At 35.1% G+C, this 19,395-nt stretch overlaps 1 protein-coding gene across 12 annotated transcripts in view; it reads left to right on the forward strand.

Moving 5' to 3' along the window:
• IMMP2L (inner mitochondrial membrane peptidase subunit 2) overlaps window positions 1-19,395 on the forward strand; it is a 410,600-nt gene that overhangs the window by 339,917 nt on the left and 51,288 nt on the right. Inside the window, exon 7 of one of the 12 annotated variants that reach the window (XM_072921866.1) lies at window positions 5,172-5,225. The exons of the other annotated variants lie outside the window; for them this stretch is intronic. Coding sequence (XP_072777967.1) covers window positions 5,172-5,225 — 54 coding nt within the window. The remainder of the gene's footprint in view (window positions 1-5,171; window positions 5,226-19,395) is intronic. 12 annotated transcript variants of the gene reach the window in all.

Below are 19,395 nucleotides of genomic sequence, written 5' to 3' on the forward strand. Positions count from 1 at the left end.
AAAGTTTTTTTTGGGGGGAAGAAAGGTAGATGGGTGGTTGTATGGATAGTCAGTTGTAGCTTTTTTATAAACAGCCAATCTCCAAAGAACAAAAAAAATCTTCTGCAAGATCATCTTGAAAAAGCAATAAGTATATACTGAGTGGAATGCTTTAAAATAATGCAAAGGGGATTTGTATTCAGGAGCAGAATCTTGCAGCCCTTGCTGGTGTAGGACTGAGAGCATTTTTTCACACTTTCCCTTAGTGGCTTCTGAAGTGTAGCTGGGAATAAAGGCGTATGGGTTGGAAGACTACGTGTGTGTTGAATAGCCATCTGTTACAGTATCCCTTGGAGATAAAACATCAAAGGAGATTTCAAAATGGAAATGCTATATGACCATTGCAGTGATGTCTTAGTTCCCAGAAAGACTTAAATCATGACATGAGAAAGTGAATTGCTTCTACTCTCCTTTTAGGTGTTAGTCTTGTAGCCCAGTGTTCACAGATTAAATGTCAAAGCTGTAAGCTATCATCTTGCTTATCAAAGCACCAATATTTCCAAAATGTGTGTATCCCCAAACCTCAAGCAGTCTCCTTTGCCATATCCCTAATGCTCTCTGCTCAGCTCCAAAACCATTTCTCTTACAGTGTCCTACTGTGTCTTTGATATGAAATCCTTACCGCCCTGGAAACTGAGCTGCAGTCAAAATAATTTAATAAAATAAATAATGTAAATAGTACAGAACTGATTGCATTAGCCAGTTTCATATTTAATTCATAAAACTTTCCATGTTTTAATTTACTTGCTGCTGCTACTGCAAAATTTACATTCTTCTTCACCACAGGTTTGCTGGAGGAAAAAAACATTTTCAGTTACAGAATACAAAATAGCAGAAAAAGATAAAGGATTAAATGTGGAAGTGAGTTAAATTGCATCACTGTGTCAAAAACAGATGAAGTACTGCTGCTGCTTATTAGCAAAACTTAGTTCTCTAGCAAGGTTTTTCTAGTTTTGTGATAGTTTTTGTGATAAAATGAAGATTGGCTTGATCTGTATTTTTATTAGTACTATTGTTGCTATTGCTCTTCTTTTGATGGTTAATCACTGATGTAATGAACCCTTCACAGACTGGCAGAGCAAGGCCATAGCTCGGCCCAGGCTTGTGACAGGTGCCCCTCCATTCCAGTGGTGTGCAGTGCACCTGTAGGCCAGGACACAAAGGTGCAAACTTTCTCAGCTCTGAGGGAACACTACAATTAAGCCCGGGCAAGGAGCTTTTCTGACTTTCTGTTCAGATTTTTTGCAGCTCATTACACTACATGTTTTTCAAACTAATATTATTGGATCATATTGATAAGAAGCTGTTTGAGATCTCTTTTTCTCTTTTTTGTTTTAAAGGACTTGCAGTGACTTGGAACAATATGTTTGCTTGTTTCCATCTGTGATTAAAATTATGTTTAAGTGAAGAGACAGACATAGGTCTTGTGCTGGTCTTTATACTTCTGGGTTTTCCAGTTCCCTCAGTGCACTTTCTGGCCCAGAGCATCCTCTCCATGACAGCCCAGCCAGGTGCTGCCTTCCTCGGCTTCCAGCTCTCTTGCCCTTTAGAAGCAGCTGGCCTCTCTGTTACCTCATGAAGCTTTTTTACTTTTCTTAAAGAAGCAGTTTTAGTCCTACCTGCCTTAAAAGGTAGCATGCAACTTACAGAAATAGGAAAATGGTAGAAGGGTTTTCAGAGACAGTTTCAATCTGACTCAGCCCTCCTGATTTAGATCTTATAATTTCTGGCTGCAGAATGAAGTTAAGACATCTAGAGCTCAATGTCCTGCTTAGGCCAGGAATTTTAATTGAAAGACAAGTACATTGATTTTCCATTATAGTTTTTTTCCCTCATCCGCCTCATCCAGAACTGCCTTCCCTTAAGCACTGCACAGAATCTCAGCTAGAAGGATACATAATGAAACGGCTCACAGGATTCTCCTTTTGTTTTAAAAAGCATAGTACAAAATTTTAAATGAACAAATATGCAGAGCAATCTATTCTTCTGTTGAGCTCTGCTAGCTTTGCAGAAATTTTGCATCTTTCCTTTTTTGTGTGTGTGTTTTGTTTGGTTTTCTGTACATCTAGGTGAAAACTCCTTAACGCAGCCATTCTTTTTGTTGTCCACAATAGCAGCAGAGAGGCTAACCAGTCAGAGGATGAGGGGAAGCAAAGGGAGGAAAGCAAGAGTGTTGGAAAGAACTGCACTCTATGAGCTGAGTGCAGTTAGACTGATCTCTTCTTTTACTGCCTGCCTTTGCTTTTGTCTCCTACCCAACTGCCTTATGTTAGAAATCTTACTAGAAGAAAGGCAAGAATCATATCTTGTTTAGGAATAGCCTGGCAGTCTTCCCTCTCTACCCTTGAGGGCTCCCTGTATCCTTTCATCATTGTCGTTCTGTGGCCTATGAACCTGAACTCAGATTTCCCAGCTGGTGATTTAGCATGATGTTTCTTACCATCTGGCAAGTCAGTATTTTCATACAAAAAAGTTTTGGATTAGTAGTACAAAGGAGCTAATTATGTTCAGTGAGTGTTTCATGACATGCAATTATGCCCAAACAAACACGAGATTAATTGTGGAAATGTTTTCTCCAACAAGTCCCTACTCAACTGATCCAAAGATAAAACAAATTTCATAAAGAAACAGTGGTTTGAAAAGTAATGAAAATGCTATTTAATCCCTACAGCATAACTTATTTCTCTATATGTCCTGAATTCCAATTCTTCTGGGGTTACAGATTGGCAAGTATACCTTGGGTATAGTTTAATTACAGAGAATTCCACAGCAAGTCCTTTAGCATAGTTCTGTGGCAGTAGGATTTTACTGTTTACTCTGAAGTTTCATAGTAAGTTTCCCAGACAAAAGAGTTCATTTTCTATTTTTGTAAGACCCTGTATAAATGCTTCTTTGCTCTCTAAGTTTTATTTTTCATTCAAATTGAACTGCACAAGGATAATATGTATTTTTAGAATATATGTGGGTAAAATTAGATACTACAAAATAGAATTTGTCATGAGTTAAAATTTAATAAATCTTTGAGCTGAAGTTATTTTTTGTGTTACCATTTGTGGTATTTTATTTTTGGTAGCTTCTTATTTCTTTTTTCTTCTCAATAAATATGTAGTTATCTTCTAAAACTTGACATGTAGGTATATATTTCTGCTTCAAAATTGTGATATCAAAGAATTACTGAAGAAATTATCATTTGGGGTCATCTGCTCTATATTTCTTTCAAAAATGTGCTTCTTTCTTAGTATCACATGTAACCATAGCACTTCTGTAGGGAAAGCCTCATGAATGCTGCATAGAGGAAAATTACTGGCTTCTGTGTGTCATGCACAATTCCATTTTTAAAACAGACAAGAACAAGATTTGCTGTTTTGCAAGTGTTACAGCATAGACTTGTCATTGACTGCCACCCTCAGACCCTTTCCTGGGGATTTTAATGATTTTCTCTTTTATAGTAAACTTTAATGTACATGCCTTATGTACATTAAAGACTTATCTTTATGTTCAGACTATGCAGGAAAGATTCCTGATGATTATGAAGGAAATACTTGTAAGGCAGATGACTATACAGGGTTTTCGTATTTTAACTAATATTTGCATGTGCTACATCTGAAATGTGTATGAGAGCAATCTTCTATTTATTCTAAATCATCAAAGTACAAGGGAAGCTGACGTTCTGTACATTTTCTATTTAATTTTAAACAAAGTTTCACTATTTATTTAAGATGAACCTGATAACTCGGTGTTAAACCTTGACCTTGTCAAATTTTTTTGTCAAATTTTTCTTGTCAAATGTTCTTGTGAAATTGTTTCTGTTGTCAGAGCCTTGCATGTGCTGTTATTTCTCCTCTGTTTTCAAATGACTGTGGGGAAAGCTAATGCACCTTGTGTTTTCTTTAAGTATGGTGAGAAATATTTGTAAACAAGTGGCAGACACTATTATTTTTAGTAATTAAGATTGTGGAAATATATAGATAACAGCTGTGACCTACTGATATTTAAGCCAAGCCTGCTCTCCCTCTTTTGACATCTAAGCAATACTCACCTAGTGATTCCACACTGAAGGAAGTAGGAAAGCCCTTTGTGTTGGGCTCTTGATGCGGGGAGAAGACAGGGCTAGCAGGAGTCTGATCATGACTGCCTGAGACCCAGCCCAATTCAGAATAAGCTGAAGTGGCTGAACAACTACCTCAGTGTATAATACTAATTCTAAATGACCTTTCAGTGTATAGTAGCAAAGTAAATATCTGATTACTGCAGGAAGATATATAGCAGGATGGGGAGCGATGGGAACATAACCGCATTTTTTATAGTCTGACCTTTGTACAATAGTTCAGGATCAAGAGCTCTAATAGAAGCGGTACGCTGTACCTGTTCACACACACTGTACCCTGTGAACAGTCTAGTGGTGAGGTATTCCACACAAACAGCAGACATCAATTTGCAAGTTTGTATTTAGAAAGATGACACTGGAATTTGTAACAAATTTGAATAAACTCTTATGGAAGAAAGTATGTCTTCTACTTAAAATTACAGCAAAACACCAAGAGAATCTTAGAGTCTTCCTGATTTCTGCAGCCAGCTGTTAGATGCATACATTTTCTCCAGGCATGGGTTCTACGTGTAGTTTTCACAAGAGGACAGCACCAGAGAAGAAAGAGGGCAGCAACAATGTACTGAAATTGGGAACTTTGTCTTGTGGTAGCACATTCCCTGACAGGCTCTAGTGTCTTAAACCCTCTCCTAAACCCTCTCACTTTGGCATAATCAGGACATATTGCTGTGCGTGGCAATGTGTGGATGTGTCTATTGTGGGCCCATATATGCAAGGCATTTTCTTCTGCGAATCTGATGACTTGTGAGACCTGAGCAAGAAAAAAAAAATGACAGAAGAAACCATAAGCAAAGAAACCATAAGTGATCCACCTTACTGTGTTGATTTGTAGGATGTAACAAGTCTTAGCATTCAGTTTCTCAGACTGCCAAACCACAATGCCATCTTAAATGGAAGTTTTTATACACTGTGTAACAGAATAGTCAAAATTAGTGAACCCAGAACATCTATCAGTTTCTGTTGCTGTGCCAAGAAGTATGAAAAGGTAAAGGATTAATGAATCAATTGTAATTTATGTTTCTAGGTGTGTACTGGTATATATGACTGTTTGGAAACCTGCCATTACAAGATAAAATAGGTCATCTCTTTTTTCTTTTTTTCTTTATTCTAAAAATACTTTTTTGCTGCAGGAATGTCTTGTATTCACTGTTGCAGACAATAAGTCAGTGCTATATATTCTTTCATACAGGAGGATTTATGTATCAAATTAGCTTGGATATATATTTTAAGAAATTAAGTAGAATCTCTAGCACAGACTTCACAGCTAAAAATGGCTGAGGAAGAGATGAAATACAATGGAGTGATAATATAATACTTGGTCAAAAGTAAAATCAGAAATTTTATTGTTTGAAAATCTCTGCAGCCCTACTGAAGTCAGTGCTGCTTCACATTTATCTCATATTCACTTATACCTGAATTAAGAATTTCTGTTGAAAGATGCAAAAATATCCAGATATTTTAGAATATTGCATCTTTAAAAAAATAAGAAGAAAATATTTGACATGAAGGAGAAAAACTATGTCTTGGAATTTGCTAGCTTTGTTGGTGTGTTTCCAGAGGGGCATGAGGTTAACCAGGGAGATTGTGGTTTTGCCATTCCCGGATATATTAAAACCTCATTTGGACATGGTCCTTTGCATCTGGGTCTAGGTGGCCCTGCTTCAGCAGAGGGATTGAACCTCTAAATGACCTCCAGAGGTCCCTTCCAACCTCAGCCATTCTCATTCTGTGATCTTCCAAGGAAAAATCTTTGGACCATTACTGTCAAGAGATGCAGTATTTAGCACAGCAACTTCAAGTATCCTGCCTCAGTAACTCTGAATACTGCAAGAATGTTGCTGTTTCCTTATAAGCCCATTATTGTTCAGCTTCAAAGATGGGCCAAGATTTGAAATTCAGTATATTGTTAGCTGAACTATTTTGCTATGTTGAACTCTTCTAGTTATATCCAGCAGGGCCTCATTTTTGCATGAGACAGTGAGTATTTCATATTGCAAGTATAATATGATTCTTAAAACAGAACAAAACTTTCTCTAGGCTGAACAGTTCCAGATCGCTCACCCTTTCCTCTTAGGAGAGATCCTTCAGTCTCTTAGTTATCCTCAGTGCATTCCCTTGGACTCCAGTATGTCCATGTGTCTTGTACTGAGGAGGAGCCCATCACTGCAGGGGTCTGTCAGGTGCTGAGCATGGGGAAAGGATCCCCTCCTGTCACCTCCTGAGATGTGCTGGCAGGGCTTTGTCTAAAGCAGCCCAGGTTAGCAACCAATGAATTGAATGAACTGAACCCACTATGATGTAATGAAGTAAACATAATAAATACTGAAATAGCTATTAAGTTAAAAAGGGTACTGAGATATTCTCTGAAGGATATTATCAGAAATATTAACTTTCTGTGATAGAAATGCAAAATTCATGCTTCTGCAGTTCAATTTTGCCATTCTCAAGTTTAGGAAATTTTAGCTGTGTGTCCACATGGATTTGAGGTGCAAAGTCTCAGAGTCTTAGGCTATCTATTGGCAGATAGCCTAATCAACTTGCTTTGGTTTTATATGATGACATGCCTGCACTTTATTATCAATGAATTCCTGAAAATAAATGTGATCATATCACAAAAGAAGGCAAGTGAATCATTCAGTGCTGTTAAATTCTAGTCCTGTGAACACTCCCAGTAGCATACACTGGCCACACTGCTGTAATTCAGCTGTTACCTAGAGCAGAGCCTCAAAAGGTGTTTCTTCACATTTTTAGGGGATAAATACTGTACAATGCTCTGAATCTGTTTTTTAAAGTAAAGAAAGTTTTGGCACAAAAGTTTAAAATAGGCAATGGTAAAAGGAATTCTTTTTTGGTTTAGATTGAAAATTCATCAGAGGAGTAAGCTGGGTAAAACTGTAGTTCTTTCTCTGCTTTTGACATGCCATTGGCTAGGTCCATAAACATTCTAGTGTTTAGAAAAACACTTAAAATAAATAATGAAAAAGGAGGCAAAATATTGAATATGAAAGCCTTTGGTTCTTTAAAGAGAATTTATTATGTTCAAAGTTACAACTTGATAAAACGCAAGCATAACTTGAATTAAAATATTAATCCATCCATGCCATTTAGTTCTTTGAAATATTCATAACTTTTTTTAGTGGCCATGGTTTGTGTTGAGGGTGCAGTAAAGTGGGGGAAGCTTTGACGAAAAAAGCTTTCATCGAAACCAGCACAGTCAAACTGACAGGAATGTGAATGAATTTAGAAAATTGGTCCAGTTGGGAGTTATGCTATTGTAGAAAATCCTCTTTAAACTTCATAGTCCATATTCATAAAACACTTAGAACACCATCAATATCTTCCTGCAAAATCCATTTCCTTCTCTCTGTTTCTAATGCAGACTTCCAGCTTGGTCTTATTTACTCCCCCATTTGTTCTTGTTTCCAAGTACTATCAGTACTATTCAGCTGTCAAAAAATATGTCCCATATTTTCCCTGTGTGTTTAATTCTTCTTTTGCCTGCTCTTTCCTCTCATCCTGCTTTCTTTTTTTTTTTTCTTTTCTATTTCTCACTGTGTGATCTTCAAGGCAGAAATCCTGTATTTTTAAAATTTTGCATTTATAAAGTACTACATTGACTCTTCTCAGATAAAAAAGGGGCAGCTGACAGTCTGATTTATTTGTGACAGTGTAAGTTCATGCAGGATAGGTAGGAGAATGAAATACACAGCAATACTGCCTTGCAATTACATGGTTTGACTATATCTTCTTTTATAACAATTCTAATTTTTTAAGTCTGCCTATAAAATATACCTTGCATCCTATTTCAAGGTCCTTTGTTTTTATTATATGTATACATGTTAAAAATGGAAATTCAAAGATAGAAAAAAAAGAAATGTGAGCAAAAGATGTCCAAGGAAGATAACGAAGACCAAAGCATGCTGAGTACCCTGAACTGGGCATGTGAAAAGCAAGTCACAGGCAATAAGTCGAAATAGGTGAATACAGGAGGGAAAGATAAGAAATGGAGGTGACATAAGGTTAATTGTACAGATGAATTAATCTGATGACCAAAGCAAAACAGACAGTAGTTGTAGTGACTGGAAGCACAAGTGGAGTGCCTCCAGATTCTGCTTGCCCTTTTAGACTATACCCTAATCATTATATTCCCTCACTGAATCATTCATACTGTTTTCTAATAGGCAAAGGCAATACAAGAGGCAAAGGAAAGATCTGTAAGATATGTTATGGAAGAGAATGCACTGAGCCCTTGCCCTCTTAACATAGAAGGCTTGATTTGTTTTTGAAGCAACAAATGTCGTGAAAGCAGTTGATTTATAGGCATTTGTGAAATTCACCCCAAATGTAAGGTTTTATCTTTGTGTGACTACTGCTAAATGAGGAACAAAGTTTTTTTATTCCTTCTTGTGTTTGGTGGGCGTAAGATATGACAAATACATAGCAGTCTAGGTAAAATGCAGTGATCTTCTATTGTCAGCCAAAATAACTGTAAGGAAACCCAACAATAAAAAATAAAAACAATAATTAAAAAAAAAAGTTAAAAATACTGTTCCTCTAGGCATACTAAAAAACCCTTTAGATAAGTGTCAATTTAGTTCAAGGCGATAAGAGTATCAGGCTTATCTTTTGTAAAGCTTGTTGGGTTGAGCTTTGTTCCTTGTATATAAAAATGAAGACAAATTTTTCTCTCAGTTGTTTCCCTCTTTGAACTGCAAAAGGAAATATTTTCCAGAGTTCACACAATAATTAGATAGTACAGACATTTTCACTGAAATTTTATCTGGAGTTCTTTTCCAGTTGTAGAAACAGCCCTCAATTTTTCTTGCTAAAATTCCAGAGAATGTGGGGATTCTTATGTGGTTGTTTTATAAAGTAACCTCCATTGGAAAGAAAAAGAATTGATTGTATTTTTAATAATTTGTTGTAAACACTCATAGGGCAGTATATTCTTTACCATTGCCTTTCAAACAATGTGGTATGTTCACAGTATTGTTTTGGAAAAAGAAAACTTCCTTACCTTCATTGTATTTTGAAACTGATTTGCTGTGACATCACATGAATTTTGTCTAACTACTACTTAAATTTTAGGAAATCCAACCCTATAATTAACCAGAAAACTGTCTTGTAGAAGGAATTCACAAGAAATATATTTATATTGAATTTTAATTAGTTGTGATCAAAATTGAAAGGAAACAGAATATTCTAATTGCTGACATTCCTATATAATAATAAATTCTGGACTTCATGTTTATCCTATAGATCCTCTTGTTTCATAATTATGTAAGGGAATTAACTTCTGGGAGTTCTTCCCTAGCAATATATGCAAACGTGACAGGCTGTAAAAGTACCTGTATGTACTTTTCGAGGTTCAAGGTGAGCTATTTCAAAACAACTAGAGCTTCCTTTCACTGGTGCTTTTTATGAGAAACAAAGACAACTGCAAATGTACTCATCACTGATATTCTGAAAGACTTCTGAGTTTGAGGTTTTAGACAAGGTGATAATGTCATTGTTGTACACTTTTCGCATTGTTTGAGAGCAGATGGTATAAAGACCTGAAAAATTCTTGTGGTCACAGTTAAGGATGGAACCACGGACTACTTTCCTCTACACAGGTCAAAGAATACACGTTGCCTGTATCTTGGCACTTTATTAAGGTGAGATCAAGATTCTTTCCCCCATGTCTTATATAGAAAAAACCAAAAGCCTGCACAAAAACCAGGATTTGTGCTGCTCCTCAAGAATAAATTTCATTATCTGAACAATTGGGGTACCAAATTAGGCCATATCCTTTCTGTGCAGATAGTTGTGTGAATTGTAATGCAATTCAATGCTTACTAAAAATACAGAAGCAAATAGGAAACTACACACATTGCAGTTATACACAAGTAGACAAGACAAACAAGGGGAAGTGTTGCAGTAAACAGTAAAAATTCTACTGCAAAATTGCTATGCATTCCAGGACAGTTGAAATGACAAAAAGCTGTTTCTAACGATTTGCTACCTCTTATTTTAATTTATTAATAAATTACCCTCTATCGCATTTCTCACAAAAAAAAAAAAAAAAAAAAAAAAGCTTTGCATTATAACTCTGTAGATCTAAGTTCCAGGTTTTTCTGAAATACTCTCTATTAGCCATAAAAGCCGTGCAAATATTTGCAAATTGACAATTGGTGTTTATAGAGCCTTATTGCACTTGAAGAGAGTCCAGGAAGAATTTCTAGTACTTTCCTCTGTATTTTGAAAAGACCATAATTCATATATCTGAAATGGGTAATTTTAGTTATTATGTCATGCTGTGAACTTAATTTTTCCCTGTTGCTGGTTGTTAACAGGATATAAAGATGTTCCATGTTCAAGAAAAGACGAATATTGTTTGAATAGAAATGTGAAAGGAAAACATGTAGATAAACTATAAAGGTCTTGATAATTTAAAATAATTTAGTAATTAGAAGAAAAATACCTGCAAAATTCTTCCTCTTTTTATTATGTTTGTTTTTTTTTCCTAGACTACACTGCCTAATATTTATACAAGTAATATGACAAAAGGGCTACATGCATTATTGTCAGATGTAATATATATTATGAACATACCTGAAAACTGCCATTTGGAATATATTTCACATTGAAAGAACTCTTCAGCATCACTCCTGACCCTAAGTATGTTTGAAGGCCATTTTCTGCCTGTACAGGAAAGTCAGTGTTGGGCCTTTTAACTTTGCTTTACAGAATGATTCATTCATAGTCTGTGGTACTTCAGGAGTCCCTCTGGTGTCAGGTAATCTTTCTGTGCAGATGTGTAGAGTGTGAACCTGGTTTAGCCTCATTCAGGGCAACTGAAAGTATAACCACAGTAGAACAGAGAAGGAAATAAATTCTCATTAGTCTAGGGCTGAGGTAGGTTACATCTGCCTTTATCCTGGGTGTAAGGAAGCCCTAAAGGGTTTGCCTTTGTTTCATCTGCTCCAAGACAGGATGGCTTCAAGGTCCCTTTTATTCAAGGCTTTTTCGATTCTACTGACTCTTGTTCTTAATTTCTTTGGATTTTGTCAATATGTCTCAAAAGAAACACTTTTTCACAATGGAAAATTATTTACAAGCTTATCTGGCAAATTTTACATTTTTCTTTTTCTGTAAACTTATAGGGAAAAATCTTCCACCATGCTCTATGGGCTCAAAGCTGAATTTTTAATAAGACAGGAAATGCACTGTGAATTTTCTAGCATTTGTTTATACAGTCTGGAGCAAGGATGGGATAATAATCTTCAGATCTTCCTATGCTCCAAGCACTGGCTGCAAGTAAAAGGCTGCAAGTAAAAGCCTTTTTTGCTACTTGTGTAAAGCCTTTAAGAAAAAGGAGGAGCAAAACCCAGTCTGTCAAACACCAGCAAAGTGCTAGCACTGTTCAAAAAATGAATAATCGTGAATTCCCCTGAAAGAAATTATCCCCATTCAACTTGCCATGGATTTGTAACTCCTTGTGAGTGATAGAATCCCAAAAGAAATTAAAGCTTCCCTATTTCAGTGGCTAAAAGACTAAATATTTTGAGATCATTCATGTGCACAAGATGTATCCCTTCGCTGGCAAAAGAAGGAAGAATACATCAGAAGACTGTACAAAAGTATAGTAGTTACAAGTACTACTTGAAGAAATTATACTGAGTCAGCTTTAAGGAAACCCAAAACCCAATCCTTTAATTTATTAAGAGTGTGGAATTTTTAACTTCAAGAGAAATAATTTACATTTGGCATAACATTATATGATTTGATTTCTTCTGAACACTGAGAAAGTGAAGGTCAAGGAAGGGTTAAATTTGAAATGTTGAAAAGCATTGTAAGATAACTAGTGGCCGTGTGTAATGTTATAGACGCTCACTTGCCAGAAGCATGGAACTGCATTTGTTTCAGCTTCTGTCACGTTGCATATGTACAGTTTGAATGAGAAATTTTGAGTAAATTGTGGCTCCGTAGTCCATTCTTTCTGACAGCCACAGTGAGCTGAGTGAACTTTGGATCAGGTTTTTGTTATAAGTGAATGCTTATGACTTGGTGTCATTGTACTTTAAAAGCTTTAAAGGGTTATGAGAGGTCAGAGGATGTGTCATCCTATTGCACCCTCCAGTGCCTCCATGTGCTGCTTTTGTGTCACAGTACATACCAAGTTAAATGTCTGGAACTGATTGAGCTTCACTTTGTTGTGCACAACCTAGGAAATCCTTTTACTGGTATACAGAAGTGTGTGTTCTTTGCATTCCCCATCCTGCAGAAGTTTCCATAAGTCTTGCCTTTTTTATTAATCATGGTAAGAATGTAAATATGTAATTATGTGTAATTTCAAAATAGTTATTTTCAGTGTTTTCCTGAGTATATCTTTGTTGTTTCTTCATTTTTTAAAATATCGTAGGCATCCAGTTATTTTGAATGTCTGATAAATGCAGAGGGCTTTTAGATTCAGTTGTTTCTTTATTACGCTTTCAAACATTTTGAATATCTGTTTAGTATTCAATTAAAGAGTGTAGGAAAAAAACATCTGTACTGCAGCTGCAATGACACCACCTTTATGTTTGCTCTTCAGGGAATCCAATGTATTGGTGTATTTTTATTTTTCTGGGTTTTTAGTGATTTAGGGCTTTAAAAATAATAACCAAGTGCAGAAATTGTAAACTTTTAGCAATATCTAGGTGAAGCAGCTCAATAATGTAAGTGCTGTACTCACTTTAGTCTCATCTGCCTTCTTGAGTGCAACTCAAAAGTTTGAGTTATAACAAAACACTTTAAAAATTTATTATTCTTTTATTTTCCTTTCTTTTTTTTTTTTTCTTCGCAAGTACTAATCCACAGGAAAAGTAATGAAATTATCTCAGGTGTTTCCAGTGGCTTTAATGAGCATTCTTAACATAGAAAATACCTTTATTAATGATCTGTTAATTAAGAATTGCCACTTCCCAGAGGCTCTTCACCATGTTAAGTGATTGAAATAGACAGAACTTTGTATGATCTTCTTGAACCTGCTTTAAGAATGTATTTATTTTTATGTACTATATAAATAATAATGACATCTTTTCCGGAAGGCTTCAATGTCTCATTTATGTTTAGATTGGGGAAGCATCCTTGTTCATCAAAATATTTTCTAAGGATTAGATATAGAAATGCAAACGCAAATATTACCCATCTAAAAATTGCTCCTGTTAAAAGTTGCATCATAATCACTGAAGTTAGATCAGGAACAAATGTAGTCTCTTGACCTTAAATTCTAAAAATGAGTTTATCCGTAATGCTTCAGAAGAAAATTAAATTTTACTTTAATTGATATAAGAAAACGGAACTGCATTGGGGCTGTCAATTTAGTGTTTTGAAATTTATTTTTTGCAAACTTGTTTTTTCTTGAAGGACGTTTTTATAAAACCTTTTCTGTCTGGTCTTGTTCTTTGATGACATTAATTAGCAAGTGGGATTTTTGTTTGTTTTTTCCTTAACACAAAGTACATCTTTTTTTTAATATAGTTAAAGTCTGAGGGCAAAACCTGAATATTACTATTTTCGTGCACAAACTCTGATACTGAATTTCTTGAAGCTATTAGCCAGAGTGGCTAGTAGATTCACAGTGTTCTGCCACTATCTGAAATAATTATGAGAAATCTGTCCCATAAGACCTGTATATCTAGAGCAAGTCTTGAAGAACAAGGGCGATGGAGGTTTTCCAGCAGAATGATGCATTTTAAAATGTTCTTATTCTCAATTCTGATCTTGATAAAAAAATAAAAAAATTCTACCCAAACAGCAGCCATACCCATTTTAGTTCAGAAGGTTCCCAGTAAAATTCAGGAACATTGACAGGAAACTTAGAGGAAATTTCTAATTTCTCTCAATTTAGAATGGCTTAGAATTGCAGGAGGCCAAAAGAGAATGAAAATGCTGTTTGTTAGGGATATAGCTCCGTCAATTCTATGTTGTGTAGCTAGAAAAGAGACATTTTGAAAGAGGACGTCTGATCATGAAGCCAAAGTATGAGCTGTCCTTGGTAGGAAGAGTATCTTAAGAAAGCTGAGTTTGCTGAAAGCTCACTTTTTTATAAGCATACAAGAAGTAGAATTGTGTTTTAGCTGATGCTTTCATATATAATTCCCATCACATATGAATTTTCTATTTCATATTCTCTGTGCTCTTCACTGACTGAACAGTAAATAAAATCTCAGTTGGCATTTCTGCACTGATCTCTTTCTTGAGACTGTATTTTAATATGAGCACCTCATCCATCTGCTTGCTCTCAAATTTCCTCTTGGGCTTAGAACACAGGTGCTACTGAAAGAGAATTTGTTGAATATTTGATAAAGTTTGCCTTATGTTTACAAGTAACAAAAGGTCACCACCCTTGTTTATTGGGATTTCACCTATCCTGTGCTGACTGCATGGAACTATTGATGTAAAAGGTGTCAAGCAAATAGGGGAGCACAACCTTTAAGGTAAAAACCAATAGTTTTTAAAGACATCATTTACTACAGTACAACTTTACTAATATAAAACAAGCATTTATTGGTTGCAAGAGGATCAAGAGCTATTCTGCAGTGAATTGTATCTTGAAGACTAAGAGCATTCCTGGAGGGAACCCAATCTGATGTGTCTGAACAGACTCTGTTCATAAAATATTTCAGAATACCATTTCACATTTGCTTTCCATTCCAATAAAGAGATTACTGTGTGTATTCAACATTGCAATTGGTTAGCCCTTTTAATACAGACACAACTGAGTAGTACAAAGAGGTATTTCCTTTCCATCAGCCCCTTTATGAAGACTGACATGCCCAGTTGCACCTGAATTTATGAAGATCCTTTGAATCTGTGTTTTTGCAATTAAAGATATTGAAGATGCAGATAAAAAGAAGACTCTTCTGTAAATCATACTAAATTGATGAGCATAGCATTACTTGGTATTTAACTAAAACAGAATATTTGATACTGCCTTTAGCTTAACCTCTTATGGTTTGCAAATTGCTAAAGTGAAAATGTACAACTGCATCTGATCAAATGACAAATTGAAAATTAAACTTGTAGACAGCTATGGTTAGCACAGGGAGGATTCTTTTCATTTTAGAGAACAAATATTATTTATGGAATAGGTGGTTCTCTTAGAATAGTCAGTGGGAATATTGTCAAATACCAAGTAGCTGTGCTTCTTTTGAGTATTTAAAAATCTGTCATGTGTTTCTTCCAGGATTTATTGTGGTGTAATTTTAGGATCAGTCCCTGCAATTTTTATTTAAAAGTAAAAGCTTCAGAGCAAGTCAGATTAACACTATTTTGATTTCAAGAAAATGGAAATTTTATCTTCATCTGAGAGCTGGTGTTAAGATCTTCTGAAAGTGGATGTATTTACCAATAAAATAAGGCAGAGATAAGGTCATCATTTGTGTAATTTGCATTGTAGAATTAATTACCTTGCACACACTGAATTGTTGCTTCAACCTTACCCTTAACGAACTGAAAAAGAAAACAGCTTCTTTTTGTATGTCAGCCCCAACTGAACACAATTTTTATTTAAAAGACTGCTTTCAGTATGAATCTTACTGCTGCATTCTGCATGTTTTATGCTCTTCCTATCCAGCAATGGGCCAGTTTTCCATATCATCATTGAATTGAAGCTCATAACGCCTTTTCATGAGCAAAGTAGAATTTAAGAGGCTTTACTGAGAAAATGGAATAGTGGTCAAAAGAGCTGAGTACATTTCAATCACCACTTTAGGTGGAATAGCCAAAGTTATGTATGGTAGCAAGCCTGATATACTTTTTATCTCACAACATCATCTTTGTTTCCATGAAAGGCTTTTAAAGGTGTAAATGTTTTTATTTTAGGTTTGATAGAAGAGATTTTATTAGATTTCAAGGAAAGATGTTTTTCTATTCTCTGCAATTTCTTTATTCTTAAGAAAAAGGGGACCCTTGAAAGAGTCTTAATAAAGATCTGTTTCAGGTACAAAATGATGGCAATTTTCTTCCATGCTGCAACTGGCAATAATCTTCTTAAGAGTTTTATGTCTGCTGAGTTGCAGGACTAGCATTCTATCCTAAACTTTTCCAGCCAACTTATGGAAGAAACCAGCTCATGGATACCTATGGATTGTGATATGGCAGCTTTATTACCACTTTTGATGAATGAAGGAATCAATGTCTGTCTGAATCAGATGTAGGACTTGAAAGAAGATTTAGATAGCTTTACATTACATTTTTCTATTACCTCAGTGACAATTGCAAGGATATATATGAACTATATAAAATAGTTCCCTCAGCATGGCAGACACTTAACTAGAAGTATGATCACTATCCTGCTGGCAGGAACCTGCCAGCTAAAAAACAGCTCCTCTAGTTTTTTGCAATTGACCTAAGATCAGATGCCACCAGAGTGAGGTAACTGCATCTGGGACTATTTGCTTTACCAGAGATAAAATAAAGTGTTTGAAATCTGTATGTCTTCTTACAGTATGTTTTCTGTATGGGGATTTGATCCCAATAAATGACCCAATTAAGACACTGAAAGAGTCTATCTTCTCAGCCAATGTAAAAAAAGTACATTACAAAGTAAAAAAAAATCTTATCAGCCAATCACCACCATCAGTGGTGATATTTCTGAAAAAAGGCAAGAATACCTAAATTAGCTGTAGCTGCCAGAGGGCTGGCTAATTCAATATGCCGTGCAGCTATATACACACATATCTTAAAAGTGTCAGGTGTCTAACCTGTGTTGCAATCCCTGTGCTTTTGCTGAAGTCTTCAGTGTAGGTCCTGCAAATGCATCTGATAAACTTGCAAAGGTTACAATTAATCATCTGCTCCTTGTAGGTTCATTAACTAATAGTGACTAAGGAACTAATGTATCCTATCCAAGAAAAGTATTACTCAGTATTCTTTTCACTCAGTGTTACTGAATAGTACACAGCACATTAGATCTTTTCTGTTCAAATATTGTTATCTATTATTGGCAAAGTAGTTTCATACGGGCCAAATGGAGTATTATGTCAGTAAATAATAAAACTCATTTATCACAAAATACTGAGGCCCAAAATTTGTATTCCAAAGAGGGTCAGGAGTAATTTCCTAGATATACTCCATCTTTTATTTTAAGAATTTTTTTCTTAGTCCTGTTGATCAAGAAGGATATTCTTTAATCTTATGCATCCTTAATCATCCACTGGGGATTGACACTGGCACGTTTCTTAAAGATAGAATGGTATAATTATGTGGCTAACAGTAATTCTTTCTCATTATGAGGTCTGGATCATTGCCCCCTCTTTTTTACTGGTGGTATTCTCTCAAGACTGTCATGTTTATGACATGTAGCCACCTCCCCTCTTACATCTTTCTAGAGGATGATGATGGCTGCACAAAGCCCATATTTACCATTCACATTCTTAAGCTTTTGTTATCCTGATTGTCCTGTTTTCACTTTTTTATTTGTCTGCCAAAAATTAAAGGAATTTTAGAACAGAAAATATCTACTTATTCTGATTTTTAATTAGGAAATTAAAAATCCAGGTTGTTTTAAACATATCAGTTCATGAAACTGTTCTACATTCCACCTGTACCTGGCCATGACTGTTTTAACCTGACTGAGTACATATGTTTCAAAGAAGTCTGTCCCAGGTTAGGAATATAAGTAAGTTTCTCAAGATGCAAATCATCCAAGATATTCTCTATTTTAAAAAAGTTGCTTAAAAATTTGCTTTTAAAAATTTTGCTTAAAATTTTAAATTTTTAAGCAAAATTTAGATCACTTTGTTGGCTACTTAGCATATACTTATTAATTACTGTATTAACATTAAAATTTGATAATTGTTCTGAGTTAATGTTTTAAATTCACCAGTGTTATTTAGGGTCTTGTTAGAGTTGTTTTTTGCAATCATGTGATTTGTGAAACTTCCATCTTCTCTATCCCTAGTACAGACCAAAGAATTTTCTATTATTTTCCCAGTGCCTGCAAAAAAATTAGTTTCTAACATCCTTTATTGAGTAAGTTTCTGCATACAGTTTTCCACCTCTGGGATGCTATCTGCTTCTGTGCTGTTCTTATTTCTTTTGTCTGCAAGCTGAGTTGTTCAATGTACCCGTATATTGAACTGTGTGGGTGACGCTAGCAGACTAAGATAGAGGGGTAGTGTTGTGCTGTAAAATCATCCAAATGTCAGGCTTGGATCTGCTGGATACATGATTTCATTCCCTGTAACTCAATTTTTATAATAAATGGAATAATTTCTTCAGATTTTTTGAGTAAATTCTACAGCTTTCCTGCCAACCATTCCTATGAGACAAGATTTAGTATCTGACTAGTCATGATTCTGAATTTCATCTTTCAAATGAGCTCTGAATTAGCATATGGACCATTCACAGGTTTCTAACTTCAGACAAGTTAATTTTGAAGTAAATATCTAGGAAGATTGAAAATGTAGAGCAACTATTAAGAATTCTGTGATCCCATTCTCTTACAAGCTTCATTGGTAAGTCAATAAATCCTACTATGACACAACTTTTCCTGTTCCAGATATTTTATGCCCATCAAATTTTATACTTAGCAAAATTTGAGGTATTGTCTAACAGAAAATAGTGAATTGTAGCAACAAATGGAAAAAAATGTATGAGTGTCATAAAGGGGAATTTCTTAAAGAAACATGAATCACAGATAATAAATTTCAAAAGATATAGTCAATTTAACAATTCCTTTTAACGGTTGGCTTACACATTTAAAATAATACATATTAATTAATCTTAATGTAGCAATTTTATTTGTTTCCATGGGCATGAGAATCGGCCTTTGAAGCACTTGCTAAAGAGACCTGTACTTGAATATAAGAACATTCTGAGACTACATTGGAATTTAAAATTGGAAACAGTCCATAGTTACAGGGCATTTAGAAAGACTTATTGAAAGGATCTGCTGATACCATTTTACTGTGTAGAATACACATAAACTTATGAAGTGAATGGTAAATTACATAGAAATTGAAAAGAAAAGATAAGCTTTCATTAATTTGGTTTCATTTTCAAATAAATGAAATGTGCTTATGTAGAGATAATGCTAAAGTAAGGTCCCAATTGCAAGTGTGATGTTTCTGTTATTTGCCCACAAATGCAACTTGGTAAATGTTCACTGTGGACAAGTATTTTAGTAAGTCTTGGGTATGGCTGAGGTTGATTCATGTTCAGATTCATTTAAGAAGGAAAGAAGTACTTCTTAATCTTAAGATTTATTTTTCAGAACT

Source organism: Taeniopygia guttata, chromosome 1A, assembly GCF_048771995.1.
Source record: "Taeniopygia guttata chromosome 1A, bTaeGut7.mat, whole genome shotgun sequence".
NCBI lineage: Eukaryota > Metazoa > Chordata > Aves > Passeriformes > Estrildidae > Taeniopygia > Taeniopygia guttata.